Consider the following 24,261-nt stretch of genomic DNA (forward strand, 5'->3'; position numbering starts at 1 on the left):
CTCACTGGAGAAGGGGATAGTCAATTATTTTTTGTCAAGGTCCAAATTTCTTGGTCAAGGTATAGCTAAGGTCCATACTCCAGAGGGGAAAAAAAAACAATAATGATAATAAGAAGTAAATAAAAAGGTTTTGGGATCCATTCAAAAGCATCAGGTGGTCTGGATTTGGCCTGCGGTCCATCTGTTGACTATCCCTGGACCTCAGGATCACTGTTCCCACCGGAATCATCGCCTCTCTCATTTGGTGGTCAAATCCGGAAAAAGTGAGAGTTTGTATCCCCTTCAGTATCCCCACCTTAGTGCCACCAACATAACCGACACTTCCCTTCTGGGGTGGCATGCCCACTGAACAGCCACGCTACTCGGGGCATCTGGACCCCATGGGAGAGCAGACTACACATCAACATACTAAAACTGAGAGCAGTCTTCCTTGCTTTCAAGGCCTTAGTCTCACTTATAAGAACATAAGATAAGAACGGCCGTACCGGGTCAGACCAAAGGTCCATCTAGCCCAGTATCCTGTCTACTGACAGTGGCCAATGCCAGGTGCCCCAGAGGGAGTGGACCTAACAGGCAATGATACGTTCACTCCATATCCAAATGACGTCAGACAATATCACCATGGTCTTTTACATAAACAGGGTGGAGCAAGATCTCATCTCCTGTGCTTGGAAGCAGCGTGGCTTTGGAACTGGTGCATCAGAAGCTGCATCACTATCCAGGCTGCATACCTCCCAGCTGCTCCAAACTCTTTAGCTGACAACCTGAGCAAGCACTTTTCTGCGGATCACGAGTGGGAGATTCACAATTCTGTCCTGAGCGAAATTTTCACACAGTGGGGTACACCTCAATGGGATCCTTTTGCATCCCAAACGAACAGAAAACTTCCTCTGTACTGCTCCAGGGGAGCCACAGACTGCGGCTCCCAAGGCAATGCTCTCCTGTTGTCATGGACAAACAATCTCAGGTAGACCTTTCCTCCCATTCCCCCGCTTCCACAAGTCCTCAGAAAGGTATGTCGTGACAGGGCCAGGGTCATTCCCCTAGTACCTGATTGGCCCAGACCGTTTTGGTTTTCAAAGCTCCTGACAATGTCAGGCTGTCGTCCAATCAAGATCCACCCTTTCCTGGACCTCCTAACTCTGGAGTGGGGCAAATTAGGACGAGATACAAATACAGTGAGATTCGTGAAGGGTCTGATCAGGACTGGTCGACACTCACCAGACCATCATTTGCACCCTTGGCAACATGTTCCATGCCCTACTTGTCCTTGAAAGTTGCATTTTTAGCGGCTAACACTTTGGCCAGGAGGGTCATCGGGTTAGGCGCCATCATGGCAGACCCTCCGTATGCGTATTTTCACAAGGGAAAGGTATCCTTTCACCTCCATCCTAAATTTCTCCCCAGGGTTGTGTCTGATTTCCATATTCTCCAAAGTATTCACTTACCTGTCTGCTTTCCAAAACCTCACACTTCTGCCAAAGAGAACACACTTCCCTCCTTCAACAGCTAATGTGCCCGGCGTTCTACCTTCAAACATATCAAAAAGTCATCAAGACCTTTTATCACCATAGCAGAAAGATTTTGAGGTCAAGTTCTATCCTCTCAGAGAATCTCTATGTGGGTTTCTGGGTGCATCATTGAGTGCTGCAGGTTAGCATACATTCATCTTCGTGGTCATGTCACAGCTCACTCCATGAGAGCCCAGGCCATCTCTACAGCATCTCTCCAGGAAGTCCCAACACAAGACATATGCAGGGTGGCCACCTGGAGCTCCGTCCACACGTTTGCTGGACATGACACGTTAGTTCAGGCTTCTGCTGCAGATGCAGCAGTAGGATCTGCAGAACTGCAAGCATCTTTGCTGCCGGCTTCCTCACACCCATCTCCAGTCTGAGCACTGCTTGTCAGTTGCTCACGTGTGGCACACTTAGGGACCAGCACTCGAAGAAGAAATTAAGGTTACTTACTGTGAATGGAGATTCTTCGAGATGTGTGGTCCCTATCTATTCCACTACCCGGCCATCTGTTCCTTCTGCTTTTGATCTTGTTGGATTCGCAGTAAGCAGAGGAACTGGAGAGGTGTTGGCCCACAATGTGTCTTATTCCCTTAGTCGGGAATACAAGGAGACCTGTCAACTTGGATTCACCAAGGGCAAGTCATGCCTGACCAACCTGATTACCTTCTATGATGAGATAACTGGCTCTGTGGATATGGGGAAAGCAGTGGACTTGATATATCTTGACTTTAGCAAAGCTTTTGATACGGTCTCCCACAGTATTCTTGCCAGCAAGTTAAAGAAGTATGGATTGGATGAATGGACTATAAGGTGGATAGAAAGCTGGCTAGATTGTCGGGCTCGACGGGTAATGATCAACGGCTCGATGTTTAGTTGGCAGCCAGTATCAAGCAGAGTGGCCCAGGGGTCGGTCCTGGGGCTGGTTTTGTTCATCATCTTCATTAATGATCTGAATGATGGGATGGATTGCACCCTCAGCAAGTTCGTGGATGACACTAAGCTGGGGGGAGAGGTAGATATGCTGGAGGATAGGGATAGGGTCCTGAGTGACCTAGATAAATTGAAGGATTGGGCTAAAAGAAATCTGATGAGGTTCAACAAGGACAAGTGCAGAGTCTTGCACTTAGGATGGAAGAATCCCATGCACTGCTACAGGCTAGGGACCGACTGGCTAAGCAGCAGTTCTGCATTTTTCTGGGGATTACAGTGGACGAGAAGCTGGATATGAGTCAACAGTGTGCCCTTGTTGCCAAGAAGGCTAACGGCATTTTGGGCTGTATAAGTAGGGGCATTGCCAGCAGATCGAGGGACGTGATCATTCCCCTCTATTCGACATTGGTGAGGCCTCATCTGGAGTACTGTGTCCAGTTTTGGGCCCCCCACTACAGAAGGGATGTGGACAAATTGGAGGGCAATGAAAATGATTAGGGGGCTGGGGCACATTATTTATGAGGAGAGGCTGAGGGAACTGGGCTTATTTAATCTGCAAAAGAGAAGAATGAGGGGAGATTTGATAGCAGCCTTCAACTACCTGAAGGGGGGTTCCAAAGAAGATGGAGTTAGGCTGTTCTCAGTGGTGGCAGATGACAGAACAAGGAGCAATGGTCTCAAGTTGCAGTGGGGGAGGTCTAGGTTGGATATTAGGAAAAAAACTATTTCAGTAGGAGGATGGGAGGGAGTACTTGTGGCACCTTAGGGAGGTGGTGGAATCTCCATTCTTAGCGGTTTTTACAGCCTGGCTTGACAAAGCCCTGGCTGGGATGATTTAGTTGGGGATTGGTCCTGCTTTGAGCAGGGGGTTGGACTAGATGACCTCCTGAGGTCCCTTCCAACCCTGATATTCTATGATTCTATGATTCTACTGCATGTGCACAGGCCAACAGACACAGCTTGTTAGAATTTCTGACTCAGGTGCATGGCGTGCACGGTACCCATGTGTGGAATACACAATGGGACTGCACATCTCAAAGACCTTCTGGTAAGTAATATCCTTTTTTTCCACCCAGGAGGTGCATGTTCTGTCTATGTACTATACCCGCTGTATTTGTCTCAATCTCAGATGATAGAGAAGTGATATATCCCTGTTATCTGTGTTTTTTGTCTCTTTCACCTAGTAATAAGTTTGAACTAGATTATTTTTGTTAGATGTATTTAACACTAATTAATGATAATTAACACATAGCAGTTGACACTTCCTAAGCACTACACAAATGTTAACCAATTACCCTTTTAGTTAGTGTAAATTAATGTGTTGCTTTATATTCTGTTTGCATCTTTTGTTGACCAAGAACTAGTTTAGTTACTTTCTGATCTTTGGTCAAATTAGTCATTAAGAAGCTAACAGGGAAAAAAGTGTTATTACCCACTATTCCTTACTCCACCTCCAGTCTTTTTTTCATTTTCCTCTAGCAATTTCTCTTTTTCAGTATTCCTCCAGACTAATGTCTTTTCTGGCACTAAATTCTGGAAGCAGCTGTGCTTGGGCAGACCAATACAAGGTTTGGGCCCAGTTTTTCTCCCCTAGATATATGGTGCCAAGACTTCCTTGTTAATTATAGGTGTGTTAATAAATCTTTCCTTTTTACCATGAAAGGAAACATTGTCTAGTGGTTAGAGCAGGGATCTGCAAACCAAGACTCCAGATTCTGTTCCTAGCTTTGACACTTGGACTTGGATAAATCACTTGAAGTTTTGTGTATCACATCTAGCAGTAAAATGTAAATAATAATACTTTGCTATCTTCATTAGTGTCAAGGAGTCAGTGCACTCCAACAGATAGGCCACTGGGCTGTGAATATGGGACCTTTGTTGTTGTCCTGGCTTTGCTGTTGAATTGCTGTGTGATCTTCTTCAAGTCACTTCACTGGTGTGTGCCTCAATTTCCCCATGTGTAAAGTGGAGAAAAGGCACATCCACCTTTCTAAAAGTGCACTGGGCTCTATGGATGGAAAGGTGCAATAACACAATTGCTAACAATTATGAGTGGTGCGTGTTAACTATACCTTGCACACAACTAACGAAGAAGTAATTGCCCGAATTTACAGCATAACCAGCGTAACACCTGATTAATATGTCAATGGGATCAAACAAAGTACACTTGAGTTTGCAGGACGTGTGGGTTGGATGAGCAGAGGAAGATTGCCAGAGTGAATTTTGCCGGGACAGGTGCCACATACCGAGGGTGCCCGTGGCGAGTGGTGGCTGACAGGACAGAATGCCGTACGGCATGCTTCTCAAGGCTATAAAGCATGGAGGGAGATTGCTGGCCAATGACTCCCGTGTGTTGTGTTTCCTGTTCATTGTGATGTGACTTCACGGTGCTTTGCTCTATGAGAAAATAATAATAACTATTATCATTAATGTGTTTATGAAGTCTTTTGCGATCCTTGGATGAAAGGCATTGTGTGCAGCAGCCTTTCAAAGCTTGCAGGGAAATTAACCAGCTAGGCACAAACTCTACTTTCCAACCCTTTACCATGATGGTAATGGGAAGGGGGGAAAAGAACTAGTGATATTTTGCTGTCCCTTTGTCAAGCAGGAGGGTAGAATTTTGCAAGGCTGACATAAGTGCAAAGAATTATGTTTTCAAATGAGACACAGTAGCACTCTCCACCAGTCTGTTAGATCCTCTCTAACTGCATTTTCCAGTCCTGCAGCAATGGTAAATATGATAGAGCATGTCAGAACTGTACTCTGCTGAGTTGCCCTGCAGAGATTTTAACACCATGCTGCGGCCCAACCATCAGATAGTATTGGTAAATCCACCTGTCAGAAGTTGATACATGTAGAATAACATTGATTAGAAGGAAATTCGGACGGAGAACCAGTCCTGTGAAAAGGATTCCATCTGCTTAAATTCCTTCATTGGAGGTGATGGCTTCCAAATTGGAATAACAAGGCGAGTCTTTTTTTTAATAAGGATTATTCTCTTTCTATTTAACTATTTTTATCTCTGCACTTCCCCCCCATAGGCATTTTACCTAAGGAAAATATACTGCCTGCTGCATGAGCTTGAACTGTAATTGAAAGTTAAGCTTTGGACACAGTAGGAGTTGTGCTGATTAATCAGTCCCTAGCATCTTTCAGTGCTTTCTGATTATCACAGAGAGAAGTCCTAAAATAAGTCCATAGAAAATCAGAAATCAATTCCTGGGCCTTTGCAGTCTTTTTGCAGATAATTCATATTTTAATAAACTCGGTTTGAAGTTTGACTCTTCGGGGGATTTTATCAGGAGGAAAAAAAATGGGCTTATTTCTTGCGCCACTGAAGAAAGCTGGGGGCAGATTATCCATCCGATAACTTCAGGATCGGCTCTATGAGCTAGGCCACTTTTGACACAATATTAGGCAAACGAGGGAAATTTGGTCTAAATGAAATTACTATAAGGTGGGTGCACAACTGGTTGAAAGACTGTACTCAAAGAGTAGCTATCAGTGATTCGCTGACAGACTGGGAGGGCATATCTAGTGGGGTCCCCCAGGGGTAGATCTGGTGTACTATTAAATATTTTCATTAATCACTTGGATAATGGAGTGCAGAATATGCTGATAATATTTGAAGATGACCTGAAGCTGGGAGGGGTGACATGCAACAAAAATGATAAAAGGTTTAGAAAACCTGACCTGTGATGAGAGGTTAAAAAAATAACCGGGCATGCTTAGTCTTGAGAAAAGAAGACTGAAGGGGGACTCGATAACCGTCTTCAAATATGTGAAGGGCTGGTATAAAGACGACGGTGATCAATTGTTTTCCATGTCCACTGAAGGTAGGATAAGAAATAATGGGCTTAATCTGCAGCTGGGGAGATTTAGGTTAGCTATTAGGAAAATCTTTTAACTAGAAGGATAGCAAAGAATTGGAATAGGTTTCCAAGGAAAGTTGTGGAATTCCCATCCTTGTAGTTTTTTAAAAACTTTGCCTGTCAAGGATGGTCTAGGTATACTTCCTTCTGCCTCAGTGAAGAGGGATGGACTAGATGACCTGTCAAGGTTCCTGTCTAGCTCTACATTTCTATGATTTAGAAAGGAAAGGATGTTTGTGTGACCATGGCACCAAATTGGCCCTCAGGAGGCAGGGGTTCAGTTCCTGGACTCTGCTACAGACTGCCCATGTGTCCTTGGGCAAGTCACTTAATCTCCCTGTGCCACAATTCCCCATCTGTAAAATGTGGGTGACAATGCATTCTTTCTCCTCAGCCTGTCTTGTCTATTCAAGTCTCTGCTCCATATGAGGTAGCTGAGATGTCGGAGACCAGTTGCAAGTCTTTCATATGAGGCAGATCAACGAATTCAACTTGAGTCTCACATAGCACTAACCAGCTGGCCAATCTGGGATTGGTTTCTTTCCTGTATATTTTAGCAAAAAAAATCAAACCTCAAAAATGGAATTAATCTTTTCCGGCCACCCCAGGAGGCAGTAGGCCCTGATCCGATGCCCACTGATGCTTTACAAGGAAAATAAATAAATAAAAACACATGGAAGTAGGAAATAGTTTGAATGCCTTCAGAGCAGTTCTCCTCCGCAGCCCCTTCCCAGGTGGTGGTGGTGGTGGTGGTTTCTGTGAAGACCTTGATATATCCAGAAGAAACTGAGATGCATTTTGTTCTCCAATTAGGTATGTAAAGTAGCACCACAGAGTTAACTTACAATAAAGAACAAGGGGCCTACTGATCTCTCTTTATACAGGCAAAATGCCTCTTCATTTGTGCAGGATTGGGTAGCATTTCATAGATTCATAGCTTTCAAAGCCAGCAGGGACATTTGTCATCATCTAGTCCAGGGGTCGGCAACCTTTCAGAAGTGGTGTGCCGAGTCTTCATTTATTCACCCTAATTTAAGGTTTTGCATGCCAGTAATACATTTTAACATTTTTAGAAAGTCTCTTTCTATAAGTCTCTATAATATATAACTAAACTATTGTTGTATATAAAGTAAATAAGGTTTTTAAAATGTTTAAGAAGCTTCATTTAAAATTAAATTAAAATGCAGAGACCCCAGACCGGTGGCCGGGACCCGGGCAGTGTGAGTGCCACTGAAAATCAGCTCGCGTTCCGCCTTTGGCACGCGTGCCATAGGTTGCCTACCCCTGATCTAGTCTGACCTCCTGCATAACACATGCCATAAAACTTCCCCAAAATAATTCCTAGAGCAGATCTTTTAGAAGAACATCCAGTTTGGAATACTGAATTTATGTACAACCAGTCAAATGGCTGGATATAATCAACAGCCCTGACTGAAATTCCGAAGGGAGGACGTCCCATACAGTTCAGGAGTGCCTGCAACAACGGGCCATTCTCTTCAGAGATCTTAATATCATAAACACACAGACAAGTCTTGTCCATTCTCTTTGGACATGAAAGACCTCATGGTATTTTTTGTAAGAGCAGGGCTTTGTGCCTGTGTTAACTTCCAAATTTACTCTCTCCGTCTTTGTTGTGTGACAGCTGATTTCTGCTCCCCCACCTTAGAGCTCGCTTGCATATCAATAATATTGCATGCATTTGTTTGTAATGGACTTCGGGAACTTTCAGGATGAGAGGTGCTTATATGCATGTCCATCTATCTTACAGTCTTCTATTAGTACCCATGACTATAGTATCCGATCACCTCTATAGAAAATACACCTCTACCCTGATATAACGCGACCTGATATAACATGAATTCGGATATAATGCAGTAAAGCAGTGCTCCGGGGGGGGCAGGGCTGCGCACTCCGGCGGATCAAAGCAAGTTCAATATAACACAGTTTCACCTATAATGTGGTAAGATATTTTGGCTCCCAAGGACAGCGTTATATTGGGGTAGAGGTGTAGTAATGATAGAAGTAGAGACTGCTGTTTGAAAAGCAAGGAAGAAAAAACTGATGGGTACCAACGTTTTCAAGTGTACACATGTGGCTCTATCTAGTGATGTATCTTTATCTGCAAAAAGAAGAACAGGAGTACTTGTGGCACCTTAAACTAACAAATTTATTAGAGCATAAGCTTTCGTGGACTACAGCCCACTTCTTCGGTAGTCCACGAAAGCTTATGCTCTAATAAATTTGTTAGTCTCTAAGGTGCCACAAGTACTCCTGTTCTTCTTTTTGCGGATACAGACTAACACGGCTGCTACTCTGAAACCTATCTTTATCTGCTATATTAAGAGTCACTCCAGTGTTCGCCTTAGATTTGAATTAGAGTTCAGTCATCAGAACACATCTGCTTTGTTCAGTAGCCTTGCATACAGCCAGTAGCTGAACTGCTCATGAGGTGACCCCTTCTCATTCAAAGAGAGGTAACCTCAAGTAGCAAGTAAAATTCACAGTTTCTGAATAACTTTTTTTCTTTTTTGCACTTGGGTCTGCCAATAATGAATAATAGTTTATGCCTGTATCGTCCTTCGCTTCTGCAGCTGAACGGCAAGAGACTTCCCAGCTGACTTCCCCACTCACCAGGATTTTGGGTATTTCTAGATTGGGGCGTGTGTCTCTCTGTCTCTTGACATTTTTACTATCTGCAGTCATCTCTGAGACTATCATGCTGTTCATTCAGTGAACACCAAGGGAAGGGTGGCGGAGGTGGGGGATGCATTTTATTATGAATACTGCAAGTGCCACATCTGAAATATGCTGTTTTCATCAGCCCAAGAGATACGTTTCTAAACCTGAGCCACACGCACTACGTGCCGGTGTGATGTGACACTCTGCACTGTCAAGTTGACCCAGTCAATGTGTATTAATTAGAGCACTTACAGTATATCTAGTAACTTGAGGGTCTGAATAACCCACTTTTAAAACTGATTCTGGGATGGATGTAGTTCACTGCTATCTCATAAAAGGCCAGTTACATAGAGGATTGTGTGAGACTGCCTCGGCTGAGTGACTAAATAGTAAAACGTTCTCCAGAAGTGCTAGCTTCTTTGGGAAACCTCTGGGTTTAACGAACAGCGTAGGATTCCAAGTAATGCAACATTAAAATGCTTACGCTAGTAAAAAAACTATTTAAAACCTTTTTTATTTGTGAATCTATAAATCTTCCAGCAGTTTAGGCTGAGGGCTGCAGACCATGGGAGACTGAAGAAGACCTATGGGATTCCCAAACCAGATATAACTGGGGTAATTGCATTTTAGGCTCCTGCACACCACTTTTCCACCATGCTTTAAACTTTATCTGGTGTTTTAGGCTTCTCTGGATTTCAAGTTCATTGGACTTTTAGATTTATTTTTAGGGAGACCATAAACAGTGTCAGCTGAGTCAGAAATTTCTAGTTATCTGGTCAAATGTATTACCAGTGAAGAAGTGGCTTTAATTGTCACAACTTTTAGTTTGAAACCTGTCACTTCCCTAGAGCAACAGGTTCAGCTCTCAGCAGCATTAACTCGTCTTTTCATGCTTCTGATACAGATACATGCAGTGTTTAACTGGAGCTGCAGTGACCAGAGTGCTGACTCAGCTGTTGTTGCGCAGCACTGTATCACAGGGGGTTAATCCTGCAGCCCTTATTCACATGAGTGGCCTCGAATGGACTCCGAGTGAGTAAGGTGCTGTAGGGTGAGGCTGTTGTTTTCTATACAAGCTGTATCCCAGACTGCCGTGCAGTTACATTACCCTCAGAGTTGAAAAATAAAGAGTAGGAGTTTCTGTTGATTGTTGTGAAAGAAAGGAGAAGAGAGATGTTTTCAGATGAGATTTGAACAGGGATTATGTGGAGATGAATACGGTGTAAGAACCTAGCAGGAACAGAACCACAAGGTCATAGAGCAAGGAAGGCTCTTCCAGAATGCACTGAGCTGCAGACAGAAGTCTCTTGTGCCCAAAGGGGAGAGAGTGTGTGGATGGATAGAAGAGAAGCCAGTGCTAGTTGCACTGCGAGAATGGGGGAGAAAGAGAGAGGCACCATGTTGGTCCTGCAGGCGCTTAGCAAGTCTGTGAAGGCTTTTAAAGGCATGAAGAACAATTTTGACCTGGATACTGAAATGAAGTAGTGGGAGAGTATGTAGTTGATGTGATTGTTCTTCTTTACATTCTGTACGTGCCTGGGGAAGCCTGCCTGGAGAAAGTGTGAAGTGAAGATGGCATTGATGATGACTTCCGCAGAGGCAAAGTAAGACACAAAGAGTGACAGATGAAAAGTAATAATGTAGCAGAGAAATGCCAAGGGCCAAATTCCCTGCTGGCATTACTGAAGACAGTGTGGCTACATCAACTGGGAATTTTGGCCCTAAATAGAAAAATGAAATAATAGTAATTGCACATCCAAAGAGATGTGCTGGAAATTCACTTAGGTCAGATGATACAACAGTCCCTCCTTTAAAAAAATAGAACCCAGTTGTGATCTTTTCTTTTGGGGGGGGGCGACTTTGTATTTGAAAGCAGCAGCTTACAAAAGCAAAGGGGGAGAGAGTGAGTGAGCTGAGGAAAGTTAAATCTATAAAGGCCCAAATGCATTGGGAATCCAAGCACTGTGTTACTGAGGAATTCATGTGTGAAGTTTGCAAATGTATGGGGTTATTTTGACATACTGTATGAGGAACTTAAGTTTTTCGACACTTTTCTGTTAGAAAAAGCATATAAAACTCATCTGGTGGGAATTCACTCCATTTCCTGGTGGTTTTTTTTTTTCCTGTTTCCTATTTCATAGTTAGTGATGGTAATTACAGACCCCGTTTGTACCGTGTGGATTCTCCCTGTGCCTAAGAGCTTTCTTGGCATGTGCGAGTCTCCTTGTAGAAGGTTTTTAAATAACTGGCCCTCGGTAGGCACTGTCGCACCACTCTTGATTAGACAGAAGGAGCCTCCCCTCTCGTCCCGTTTTTGTACAATGTAGTAACTGCTTTTCTCGCACATTTGTCCCCACAAGGGACCCGTAAACCATGATTTAGATGTTCATTATAATATCTCCCAGTAGCACTGCTATAGTGAAGGGGCCTGTTAAAAGTCATAACAAGCTTGCTCCGTTCTAGGACTTGCAGCCAAGTGCTTACCCTTTGAATGATATAAAGAAAAGATGTAAATAAAATAATAGTCAAAACAAAGGGTAACTATTTTTAAGCAAAAAGAGTGTTTTGTTTTTAAATAGGAAAACAATGACATACAATCTTCCTAGAACAAAAGAAGTGAGCAACAGTGAAGTCTCTGTTAGGTCATCTGCACCATCTCCTGATCAGTGGAAGATTTTTCTTACAGTGTAACCTCCACTGCTTTTGGCTGGTGCAGTTTTAATTGATAGGGGAGTTGACCAGTTCCTTAGCAGAGCTGTTCCACACATTTAGGAAATTCTTCTTGATAATCAGCCTAAATGTTCCTTAGTCATGTAATGTAATCCCCCTTAGTACAGCTACAGTATATCATCTTGCTCTTAGACAATTTCTCTTCCACATTGGTGTTTACACCTCTCAGGTCTTGATTCAGCAAAGTACTGAAGCACGTGCTTAATTTTAAGCAGGTGAGTAATCCCATCCTTGTTGAGCAAAGCACTTAACTATGTGCTTAATTTACGTCACTGAGTTCAATGGGATTTAAACACATGCTTAAAGTTATGCTTGTGCTTAAGGGCTTTGCTGAATCAGGGCCTCATAAGAATATAAGAACAGCCCTACTGGGTCAGACCCGTGGTCCATCTAGCCCAGTATCCTGTCTTCCAACACTGACCAATGCCAGGTGCTTCCAAGGGAATGAACAGAACAGGTAATCATCAAGCGATCCATCCCCTGTCACCCATTCCTAGCTTCTGGCAAACAGAGGCTAGGGACACCATCCCTGCCCATCCTGGTTAATATCCATTGATGGACGTATCCACCATGAATTTATCTAGTTGTTTTTTGAACCCTGTTATAGTCTTGGCCTTCACAACATCCTCTGGCAAGGAGTTCCACAGGTTGACTGTGTGTTGTGTGAAAAAATACTTCTTTTGTTTGTTTTAAAGCTACTGTCTATTAATTTCATTTGGTGACCCCTAGTTCTTGTGTTATGAGAAGGAGTAAATAACACTTCCTTATTTACTTTCTCCCACCCCGGTCATGATTTTATAGCGCTCTATCATATCCCCCCTCAGTCGTCTCTTTTCTAAGCTTCAGGTATTTGATGACCCATATATAAGTAAGGATAAATGTGATGGAAACAAAGTATTCCTTTCATATGCTGTGTATTCTACATGCTTTACACACAAATATAGGTGAAATCTTGGCTCCTCTGAAGTCAGTGGGTATTTTGTCATTGATTTCACTGGGTCCAGGATTTCACCCATGGAGTCGATGGGCCTGACACCATTTTTGGAGTAAATCAGGATTAGTGCCAATGTGAAAAGGGAAATAGCTTTATTTAAGTCAAATATGTTATACTAGTTTACAAGAGATCAGAACTGGGCCCAGAGTTCCTCCCACTACCAACAATATGATAGATTCTAGCATCTAAATGACAGGAAAACCCAGAATGTGGTTCCAACAGAGTCACAGTGGCAGACCCACAGATGGGTCCTCCCATTTCCTCCCTGGTTCTAGATTCACCTTTTCACTGCCAATCACTGGCCTGCTTCATCCAGTTGCCTCTCTCTGGCTCTAGCTCCATTCCACTGGACCACTGATGTTGAAAGTGAGCTAACAGTAAAATGCCATCTTTGAACCACCACATTGTGCCTTGGTATTGTAGGTTATCAGAACACGTGTATAGGATGCAGTACAGGAGCACAGATGTTAGAGCTATAAATTATGTATTATACCTAGTCCAGTTCCCTGTGAGTACAAGGCACAGAGCAGATATTAAACTGATAGTACATACAATCTTGGCCAAGAGGATATAGTTGTGTTGCAGTGATTAGACACAACTGGCTGAAATAAACATGGCGCGTCAGGCTTTAAATGTATTTTTATGGATTTTGTTGTTAACAGTAGTGTTTGGAGTTTAAATAGTTGTCATCTGCCCCTAGCCAAACTTTCCCTTAGTGCTAGTGCTGAAGGTTTTCCCTTAGTGCCAATCCTTTGATTTTTGATTGACTTTTGCCCCTTCTAAATAATAATTAAATATTTCCATTCACTCTTTTAATCTTGCGATAAATACCAAACTGAGTGTAAGCCACAGTATGTTTTGATTTAAGAGGTAAGTGTTTACTGCAGGGGCGGGCAAACTTTTTTGGCCTGAGGGCTGCATCAGGTTTCGTAAATTGTATGGAGGGCCGGTTAGGGGAGGGGGTCGTGGTCCAGCCCCCACCTCTTGTCTGCCCCCCCCTCCCCCGGGACTCCTGCCCCATCCACGCACCCCCACTCCCTGTCCCCTGACTACCCTGGACCCCCGCCACCCCATCCAACCCCTCCTCTCATTCCTGATGCCCCCCCGGGACTCCTGCCCCATCCAACCACCCCTTTTCCCTGTCCCCTGACTGCCCCCTGGTACCCCTGCCCCTGACTGCCCCCTGCCACCCCATCCAACCTCCCCTCCTTCCTGACTACCCCCCGGGACCCCAGCCCCAATTCAACCCCCTGTTTCCCCCCTGACCACCACCTCGAACTCCCCTCCCCTCGGTCCAGCCTCTCCTTACCACGCTGCCTGGAGCGCTGGTGGCGCTACCGCCGTGCCAGCCGGCTGGAGCCGGGCCACGCCACTGCCGCCGCCGCACAGCACAGAGCACCGGGTCAGGCCGGGCTCTGCAGCTGCGCTGCCCCAGGAGCTCACAGCCCCGCCGTCCAGAGCATTGCGCCTGTGGCGGAGCGAGCTAGCTGAGGCAGCGGGGGAGGGGGGATAGCAGGGGAGGGGCTGGGGGCTAGCCTCCCGGGCCAGGAGCTTGGGGGCCAGGTAGGACGGTCCCGCGGCCCTGATGTGGGCCGCAGGCCGTAGTTTGCCCACCTCTGGTTTACTGTTAAACTCAATATGGCAAGCCTTGGAAATGAGAGGTATTTATTTGTCCTTCCTTTACTCTAAAAAAAAATAGAGGGAAATGAATGGTCATTATTACCCATTATTAGCCTGCTATACCGAGGTTCATCTTCAATTCCTATTATATATAGTGTGAGTTGTGATGCTCAGCTCCAGAGTACATCAGGCCATAATTGTGTAAGCCTGTCTTCAATATTTGGTTTCTTTTGAGCACAATAAACCAGTCTGGAAACATAGAGACATATTTTACTGCTATTGCAACAATATGCATTGATTTTTTTTTTCCTGCAAATAACGTTGCAGGTAATTTTATTACAGTGAAAAGCTGATCTACTTCAATAATTAAGTATTTTGACAAAATATTTTTCATGTTTATTTCTCGTACCAGTTTCTTCTGTGTGTGTGCATATGCCCCCTTGTCCTTGTGCATATATATTCTATTTGGCATAGTGACAGGAGCAAAATCCACTCTTACGTAGCTATGAAGCAGTGGTACCATCTCCTATTTGCAACTTCTCAACTTCACTCGGTACCATGACAACATTTCAAATAAGGAAGCAAAGAGGAGCATTTGCCTCCGCAGACATCTTTGTCTGGGCTCCTTCTAAAACTCACACTTCATTCTTCCACTCCCCAGCACTCGAGTGGCTTGCTTTCCTGCTCTTTTTCTCTCCTAGTCAGTCTCTCTAACCTAAAATATTCCATAAAGACCCTCTTAAAATATAGACCCTCTTAAAGTATGGGGGGAGGGATAGCTCAGTGGTTTGAGCATTGGCCTGCTAAACCCAGGGTTGTGAGTTCAATCCTTGAGGGGGCCACTTGGGGGGTCTGGGGCAAAAATCAGTACTTGGTCCTGCTAGTGAAGGCAGGGGGCTGGACTCAATGACCTTTTAAGGTCCCTTCCAGTTGTAGGAGATGGGATATCTCCATTTATATTTTTTTTATATATTTATAGACCCATATTTTCAAATGTGACTAGTAATATGGGTGCCTCCATTTTTTTAGGTGTCCCAAACTAGCAGGGGGAGTAATGATTATTTTAAAAGGGAACCGTCATGAGGATGTTCAGAAGTAAAGTTTCAGTTTGCAGTGCAGATCTATTATTTACGACGAGGTCGGGATTTATAGAACAGACCTGACGGAGGACTAGGGGGAGGACTATTACCTAGATGCCAACAAAATATACATTATTTCATTTTTATTTATGTATTAGTAAGCTGAGAGCTGGTGACATGTGTCAAACTGACAGCCTGGACTCTGAACTAGAATGTCCACAGAGCAAGTACATCAGGAAGCTTCTACTAGCAGGGCAGTGTGCCGGAAGCTTATTTTCAGAGCTTAAATGCTCCATGCTTTCTGGAAATGAGGCTCCTGTAAGGTGTTTAGAAGTAGGTTGCACTAAAAATGAGGCACCCAAAATTGCTAGTCACTTTTGAAAATCTCAGCCACGTTCACATTTGAAACATACTAATGCTAAGAACAAATGGTTAGTTTTTTAAAAGTATTTATTTATTTATTTATTTTATTGCTGTGCCTACCAGCAGTTCTTTTAGTAGTTGCAGTTATAAATGAGAGGTATAAGGCATGGTTTGGGACACCGATAATTGATACTTTTCTTTTATCGGTAGTTGTTATAAGTGGGTTCCCGGTAGTCCATTAGCTACCCTTTCTTTTGCATATTGTAAGACTGAATAAAAAGCTTAAACTAAAAAATCCAACCCTCCCCTGTCTAATGGGGTGAACTCAGGTCTCCTCTCTTTTATACTCTCTTTCAGATCATTCCAATCTGATCACCACACAAACGCTGTTATTTTAATGTTGAAGACTCAGACAAAAGTGCCATGGATGTGAAAGAGAGAAAACCATACCGATCTCTGACCAGGCGCCGTGACACCGAGCGACGCTACACTAGCTCCTCGGCAGAGAGTGAAGACAGCAAAATACCCCAAAAGTCCTACAGCTCCAGCGAGACGCTGAAGGCTTACGATCAAGACTCCAGGCTGACCTACAGCAATCGGGTCAAAGACATGGTGCACCAGGAGGCTGATGAATTCTGCCGAACGGGTAAGTACATTTCATCGGGTGCTGCTGTAAGCAGTGTGAGTTAATCAACTCTATGCTGAGGTCCAGAGGTAGGTGAGGGAATAACTCAAAGCTATAAAGGGTTCTGAGGCACTCACAGAGGAATGTCTTTAAGACATTGCACAGAGCAATGAGAGAAAACACTAGAGGAAGATCAACATGGCTTTGTTGGAAGGAAAGCCTCTGCCTGAGGTATGCATAGGTAATGACATCCCTGGACAGTGTGGTGGCAGTGACTGAACCTGGGACCTCTTGAGCATGAGCATCTATTCCCTGAACTGAAAGACCAAGTTCAGTAGCATGGAAGCAGTAGCATAAACATCTTTACATGCTCTAGCCATTAGAGGGAGACAAAGAGCCATACTGTTTGAGCGTGGATTGCACATAGATACTACACCATCAACAGTGAGCCCAGACAGTCTTAGGTTGGAAGAAACAAGGTTTCCTGTCAATCCAGGAAAGTGTGAAATGGGCAGCTAAAGTGAAATGGAACATGCAGTAGTGCAAATGATGAACAGAAAGATTGACATAGGCTGTCCATGACTTCTACTATATACCCCTGACTAAAACTAGGGGGTGGGGGATGGCAGATGGGGAGGGTGGCCTGGAAGGTGCCATGGGTGCTGGGAAGGGGGTCGCATGCTCGGGGGTGGGGGAAGTGCAGGTGCTGTGGGGGGCAGGAGGGCTGGGACAGGCTCCCTACCTGGCTCCTGGGAAGCAGGGACCCCAGCTCCTTGCTCCACATGCTGCCTCCACTCTGCCCTAAGCCCCGGTTCTGCAGCTCCCATTGGCTGGGAACCACGGCCAGTGGGTGCTGTGGGAGCAGTGCCTGTGGGCAGAGGCAGGACGTGGAGCTAGGAGCTGCGGGAGGGGAGTTCCTGTCGCCCTTCTGGGGAGCCCCCCTCCCCAGGTAAGCACCGCCCCACACCCCAACTCTGAGCCCTGAGCCCCCACACACCCAAACTCCTGCTGCTGTAGGGTGCGGGGGCCCAAGACTTCCCCAGCAGCGGCTGGTGTGCCTGGCCCAGGGGCTGCCCAAGCTGCTCAGATGGCTCCTGGCCCAGGTGCACCGGCTGCTGCAGAAGTCATGGAGGTCATGGAAAGTCATGGAATCCGTGACTTCCATGGCCTCTATGACAAACATGGAGCCTTACTTATAGGGCCAGATTCTCAAAGGTGGATGCACACAACTGCACACATCTAATTTGTGTGTGAAACTATCACAATATTGCATGCAAATCTGATATTTTATGCATGTGCCCGTAGTCATGCTCTTTGTTCTTCAGAGAAATTGCAAGGGGCAATAACTAACTTAATCATACTGAGCAATTATATAATCTTCCAACCCAGGATCTCAAAACAATTCTCTATCTCTAAATACCTATGAAATTACAGGCAAAAGAAAGACCTGTTAGGTTATCAAATCTGTTCTACAGGTAGATATAGCTACACTGAGTCAAAATGATGTTAAATGACCTGCATAAGGTTACAGAGGCAGGAATAGAACCCAGGAGTTCAGACTCCTTATTGCCTTCTCTAACCATTAGAGCACACTGCACCTACAGATTTTGTCATTCTTCTTCAAGTGCTTGCTCATATTCATTCCATGTTAGGTGTGCACCGTTGCTGGAGAGTTTTCCCTCAGTGGCATCCATCGGGCTGGCTCTAGCACCCTTTGGTGCCACACACTTATGCATCAGTATAAGGGATCCTGCCGACCCTGCACCCTCCCAGTTCCTTCTTACCGCCTGTGATGGTTGCTGGAGCAACAACTCTTGCTTCGGCAAGGCGTTTTTCAGTGGTTTCTTCTCTGTATTCCAGTTTATTAGTCTTAGTTTAATTGTAATGTAAATATTGTAAATAATACTGCTCTACAGCCAAAATGCTTCTGAAATAAATGTAGTCAAACTTTACTAATTCTGAGTCACTGAGAACGAAAATGATGCTTAAAATTGTTGATTGGCTCTAGTTTTCAAGATATGCTATTGGGTCAATATATACGACCCTTGACTTGGTAATGGCGGAGGATAAGTGAGTTATAAAGGGAATGGATCTCAATTTAAACCAGAAATGACTAAATAAATCTTTGACTGGATCGATGAATAAATCTATGACTGGGTTTGGACAGTACTTGCTTTTTAGGCAAAACAATGAATGATGCAATCTGAAGCTGGTATTGCGTCATACATTATATGAATTGCATCATGTTATTCCTAGAAGTCATGGATGATGCAATCATAACGAAGCTTACACCACTCTGCTGAACAAATTGCCCTATATCAGCTCTAGAAATCATACAGTGTCGTGCTGTCTTATTTGTCAGTGTTTGATTTTGCGAAGGGACACATTTCTGTTTAGCCAAAGTGAGCAGAGATGCCTCGTACTTGTGTGAACAGTGCAGATAACTTCTGCTATGTTTGTGGTGAAGTGACTTTTGCATCACAAAAGCGCAGTACAACCACTATGGTTAAGAAAGCCTATCACCTTTATTTTGGCTGCAAAATTGGAGATCAGGACAAGAGGTGGGCCCCACACATATGCTGCAACACTTGTGCAACAAATCTTTGCCAGTGGTTGAACAGGAAAAGGAAATCTATGCCTTTTGCAGTGCCAATGATTTGGAGAAAGCCAACAGATCATACCAGCAATTGTTACTTCTGCATGGTGCCTCCAGTTGGGAAAGGTGTGTCAAAGAAGAAAAAGTGGACTGTGCATTATCCAAACATTCCATCAGCTATACGCCCAGTACCCCACGGAGAAGGACTGCCGGTTCCTGATGCACCAGAATCATTCTCACTTGAGTCAGACAAGGAAGAGGAAAAGGATGAAACTTCTGGTCCTGAACCATCAATGTTACAGGACCCACATTTTCTCCCATCCTCCTCCTCTGAACCACACCTCATAACACAAGGTGAACTGAATGACCTTGTCAGGGATTTGGAACTACCCAAGAGTAAGGCAGAGCTGTTGGGCTCCAGCCTACAGCAGTGGAATCTCCTGGCAGGTGATGTTAGGGTTTCCATGTTCCATGACCGTCAAAAGGATCTTGTCCCATTCTTCTTCATGGAAGGTGATCTTGTAGCCTGCAACAACATCGATGGTGTGATGGCAGCCCTCAACATCGTTCACGATCCAGATGAGTGGAGACTGTTCATTGATTCATCGAAGACGAGTCTTAAAGCTGTTTTACTGCATAATGGCAATGTTTTGCCATCAATTCCAGTTGGTCATGAAGTCCATATGAAGGAAACCTATGACAACATGAAACAACTTTTGAGGTGCATAAACTATGACCAACATCAGTGGCAGCTTTGTGGCGATTTGAAGGTTGTTGCTCTCTTGCTTGGTCTGCAGACTGGATACACAAAGTACTGCTGTTTTCTCTGTGAATGGGATAGTCGTGCAAGAGATTCCCACTACATCAAGAAAGACTGGCCACTCCGACAGTCATTGGAGCCTGGGAGGAAAAGTGTTCAGCATCCACCACTTGTTGAATCAAGGAAGATTTTGTTACCACCCTTACACATCAAGCTGGGTCTGATGAAGAACTTTGTCAAGGCCATTGACAAAACACAAGCAGCTTTCAAGTACCTCCGTGGAAAATTTCCAAGGTTAAGTGAAGCTAAGATAAAGGAAGGTGTCTTTGTTGGTCCTCAGATTCGTGAACTTCTTCGAGATGATGCATTTGACCATGCACTGCGTGGCAAGGAAAAGACGGCATGGAAGGCCTTCCAGTTAGTGGCAATAAATTTTCTCGGAAACAACAAGGAAGACAACTACAGGTTGTTGGTGGAAAACCTCCTCAAGGCATACAAAAGCCTTGGTTGCAACATGTGACTAAAGATACATTTTTTTGCACTCTCATCTAGATTTTTTTCCACCTAACTGCGGAACAGTTAGCGACAAGCACGGCGAGCGATTTCACCAGGACATTGCAACAATGGAGAAACGCTATCAGGGCAAATGGAGCCCATCAATGCTTGCAGACTATTGCTGGACAGTGACAAGAGATGCTCCATTTAATGAATACAAGAGACAAGCCAAGAAGCGCCGAGTAGACACTGAATAGGACTAAACTATGTACATAATAGTTTTTTGCCTTTTGTTTCATAATACATTTTATTTATATAACCCTTTTGCTGATTTTAATGTGTTACATAAACAGGGACAGATGAAATATTATCCTGTAAAGCAACCATAAACACATGAAAAGACCTAGGTTTACAATTTATGATTAAAACTCTACTATCTGCACAATATACGTAGACATAAAATGTAAAAACTTAAATATCTTAGAAACAGTAGCCAATCCGTTGTTTTAATTGTCATATTTGAATTCAGCACATCAAAATACATAATAAATAGCACATTTTATCTCTGAAGCAGACGACTTCTCAAAAATTGTAGACCAGTGTAATACTAGTATAGATAGTTAGAACCCCTCCTTTATCATTGAGGGGCTCCCTTTGCCAGGCATGCACCCCCCCCCCAGCTCCCGGGCTTCAAACCTTATGCCTCCTGTGGCACTGCAGTTGTCTGAAGTGTCTGGGAGCGTTGTCAGCTTTGTCAGGACTTTAAGCCTCATACAAAGAGAGAGAGGCTAGACTCAGGGTTATCCTAATGGAAGATGCTCTTAGACCGGATTCAAAACCAAGCCACCCAGATTCAGCACCGAGCACTTTGACCTCAGTTCAAAGCGCTCTTCCGACACTGCGCGTATCCCGGCACCATTCTCAATCTCCGGTACCAAGAAGAAACATAAGAAGAGAGCGCTCACTGGTGCTGAAGAAAGGCAAGCAAGGGGAAAGCAGTAGAGTGCAACCCGTGTCAGCCCACTCCTCCACCCCCAGTCTCAAGTGGCACCATTAACTTCGCCCAGAATGCTGAGTCCAGTGCAGGACCCCCTGCTGATGCCAGAAAGTCATTGTGGCACCAGTGAAATCGTGATGCCTTCAACCCTGGAAGCCTTTGCGGTGGCCAGGGACTTATTATTGCTCCCAATACCGCCAACTCCGATGGGACAACTGTCGGCTCCAACGAGCACGAGCAGGAGAGAGCATGGTGCTCCGAGTTCCGTCCCCAAAATGGGACATTCAATACCTTCCAGGGGCAAGCCACCCTGTTTTCTTCTATGAGATTGGCCCCAGTCCAGCACCGCTCACTGGACCCTTGACAATAATCGGTGAAAGTGAGGGTACCACTCCCCTGTGGTCACCTCAGGAGGATTCTTTGTCTGAATCCAAGGTGGAGCCTTACACCCATCCAAAGAAGCACAACCAGTACCCGTCTTACGTGCCACCGAACCATGGTACGGGTCCTCCCACCAGTACCTGGTGGACAGTGACCTATGCAATGGCCACTGTGGAACCCATTCTCCCGGTACTGGGCTCATCTTCTCACCAGTCATACTTGGTTGCTTCTGAGAGGAGGGCCCCTGCACTGCTCTGCTCGGCACTGGACTTTGACTCCGGTACCAAACCTGGTACCAATACACAGGATGTGGACCCCGTGGAGGTAGTTGAGGCTGAAGAAGAGGAAGAAGCCCCTTTTCTCCAGTAGAGGCCTCTCTCTCTCCTGGCCTCCATCGTCCCCTCCCTGGATCCAGAGGACTGGTACACTGCCCTCCACTTGAAGGATGCTTACTTTCACATTTCTATCTTCCTTGGCCACAGAAGATTCTTCAGGTTCATAGTAAACCAGACTCATTACCAATTCACCATTCTCCCTTTAGGCCTGTCTGCAGCCCCCAGGTTTTTACAAAATGCATGGGTGTGGTAGCGACCTTTATCAGAAGGCAAAGCGTTCAAGTCTACCCATACCTCAACAACTGGCTGATCAAGAGTCACTCAGAGGCCCAAGTAACAGGACAGCATCAGAACAGCATCAGATCCAAGCCACCTTCCAAGCCCTGAGCCTGTTGATAAACGAACAAAAGTCAACTCTCATTCACTACAGAGAATAGAGTTTATCGGGGCAGTGCTCAATATGACCCAGGTCAGAGTCTTCCTTCCAGAGGCTTGATTCCAGACAATGTCTGACCTGATATCCAAGGTCATGGCCCACCCAATCACAACAGCCCGGGTTTGCCTCAAGTCCTGGGATACATGGCCGTGTGCACTTACATGGTCCGGAATTCAAGGCTGCACCTCAGGCCTCTGCAGGCCTTAGCTTCAGTGTACTCACCGAAAAGACACCATTTGGATTCAATACTTGCTGTTCCAGCCCCAATCCTCGCCTCCCTCGACTGGTGGAAGGACCCCCAGTCGGCAGTGGTGGGCATTCCCTTTGTCACCCCCCAGCAGTCAGTGTCCCTAGTGTTGGATGCTTCACACTTAGGTTGGGGAGTCCATCTTGATTGCCTCAGAACACAGGGCCTATGGTCCCAGGAAGAGCTCTCCTTGCATATAAACGTCAAGGAGCTCAGAGCGGTCCACTTAGCTTGCCAAGTATTTCTTCCCCAATTCACAGGCAAGGTAGTGCAAGTACTGACGGACAACGCAGCAGCCATGTTCTACATCAACAAGCAGGGAGGAGTGTGCTCCTCTGCCCTGTGTCACGAGGCCATCTGTCTAGAGGACTTCTGCATGAAGCATCCACCTTGAGGCTCCTCATCTTCTGGGAGCCCAGAACACCCTGGCAGATCACCTCAGCAGATCTTTCTTCTCTAACCATGAGTGCTCCTTTTGCCCAGAGGTCACCAGGTTCATCTTCTGAAGGTAGGGCTCTCCTGTTTGCACCAAGCAGAACAGGAAATGCCATCAGTTTTGCTCACTGCTTGGGCACAAGCTAGGCTCCCTTTCAGATGTCGTCCTGCTTCCATGGACAGTACTCCTATTTCGTGCATTACCTCCAGTTCCTGCGGTACACAAGGTCCTTCTAAAAATCAAATGGGACAAGCCAAGAGTTATTCTTATAGCCCTGGCGTGGCCATATCAACACTGGTTTGTCATGCTGCTAGATTTATCAGTAGCACCCTCGCTACCGCTCCTACACTGCCTGGACCTGATCTCACAAGATCGCGGCCATTTACTCCACCCAAACCTCAGCTCCCTTCACCTGACCGCCTGGATGTTATATGACTGAACCCAGAGGAGCAAGCCTGTTTAGAGCAAGTTCAATAGGTCTTGCTGAGTAGTAAGAAACCGTCCATTAGGGCTATCTGCCTCGCCAAGTGGAAGCTTTCTCAATATGGTCATCCCAACAAGGCCTTTCTCGGACTTGGTCTTCCCTTCAGTCTATTCTGGATTACTTGCTCCACGTAAAACAACAAGGTCTGGCCCTCACATCTATCAAGGTGCATCAAGGTGCATCTAGCTGCAATTTCGGCCTTCCACCCACCATGAGATGACAATCCACTTTGTTAAGGGGTTAGAGAAACTTTACCCTCGGGTTCGCGAACCGATTCCCCCGTGGGGTTTGAACTTGGTCCTATCAAAATTCACAGGCTCTCCCTTTGAGCCACTGGCATTGTGTCTTCTTTTTCTCCTGCAAGGTTGCATTCCTGATAGCGATTACCTCAGCCAGAAAGGTCCCTGAAATCAGGGCACTTACGTCAGAACCATTGTACATGGTGTTCTTCAAGGATAAGATTAAACTGTGCCCCCCTCTGCCCTTCCTGCCAAAGGTGGTCTTCCACTTCCATGGCAACCAAGCCACTTTCCTGCCAGTCTTCTTCACGAAGCCACACCAGAATTCAGAAGAGCAGCAACTTCACTCATCGGATGTTAGGCATGCCCTCGCCTTCTACATTGAGGGGACTAAACCGTTTCACGGATCCACATAACTCTTTGTGGCAATAGCAGAGAGGATG

General features: G+C 45.2%; 1 protein-coding gene across 12 annotated transcripts in view; it reads left to right on the forward strand.

Annotated features, from left to right (window-relative positions):
* TENM4 (teneurin transmembrane protein 4) overlaps positions 1 to 24,261 on the forward strand; it is a 763,612-nt gene that overhangs the window by 315,533 nt on the left and 423,818 nt on the right. For all 12 annotated transcript variants that reach the window (XM_065595842.1, XM_065595866.1, XM_065595862.1 and 9 more), the window contains one exon: positions 16,145 to 16,433. In XM_065595842.1, the coding sequence (XP_065451914.1) occupies positions 16,211 to 16,433 (223 nt within the window). In that variant the 5' untranslated portion in view covers positions 16,145 to 16,210. The remainder of the gene's footprint in view (positions 1 to 16,144; positions 16,434 to 24,261) is intronic.

This window comes from Chrysemys picta, chromosome 1, assembly GCF_011386835.1.
Source record: "Chrysemys picta bellii isolate R12L10 chromosome 1, ASM1138683v2, whole genome shotgun sequence".
NCBI lineage: Eukaryota > Metazoa > Chordata > Testudines > Emydidae > Chrysemys > Chrysemys picta.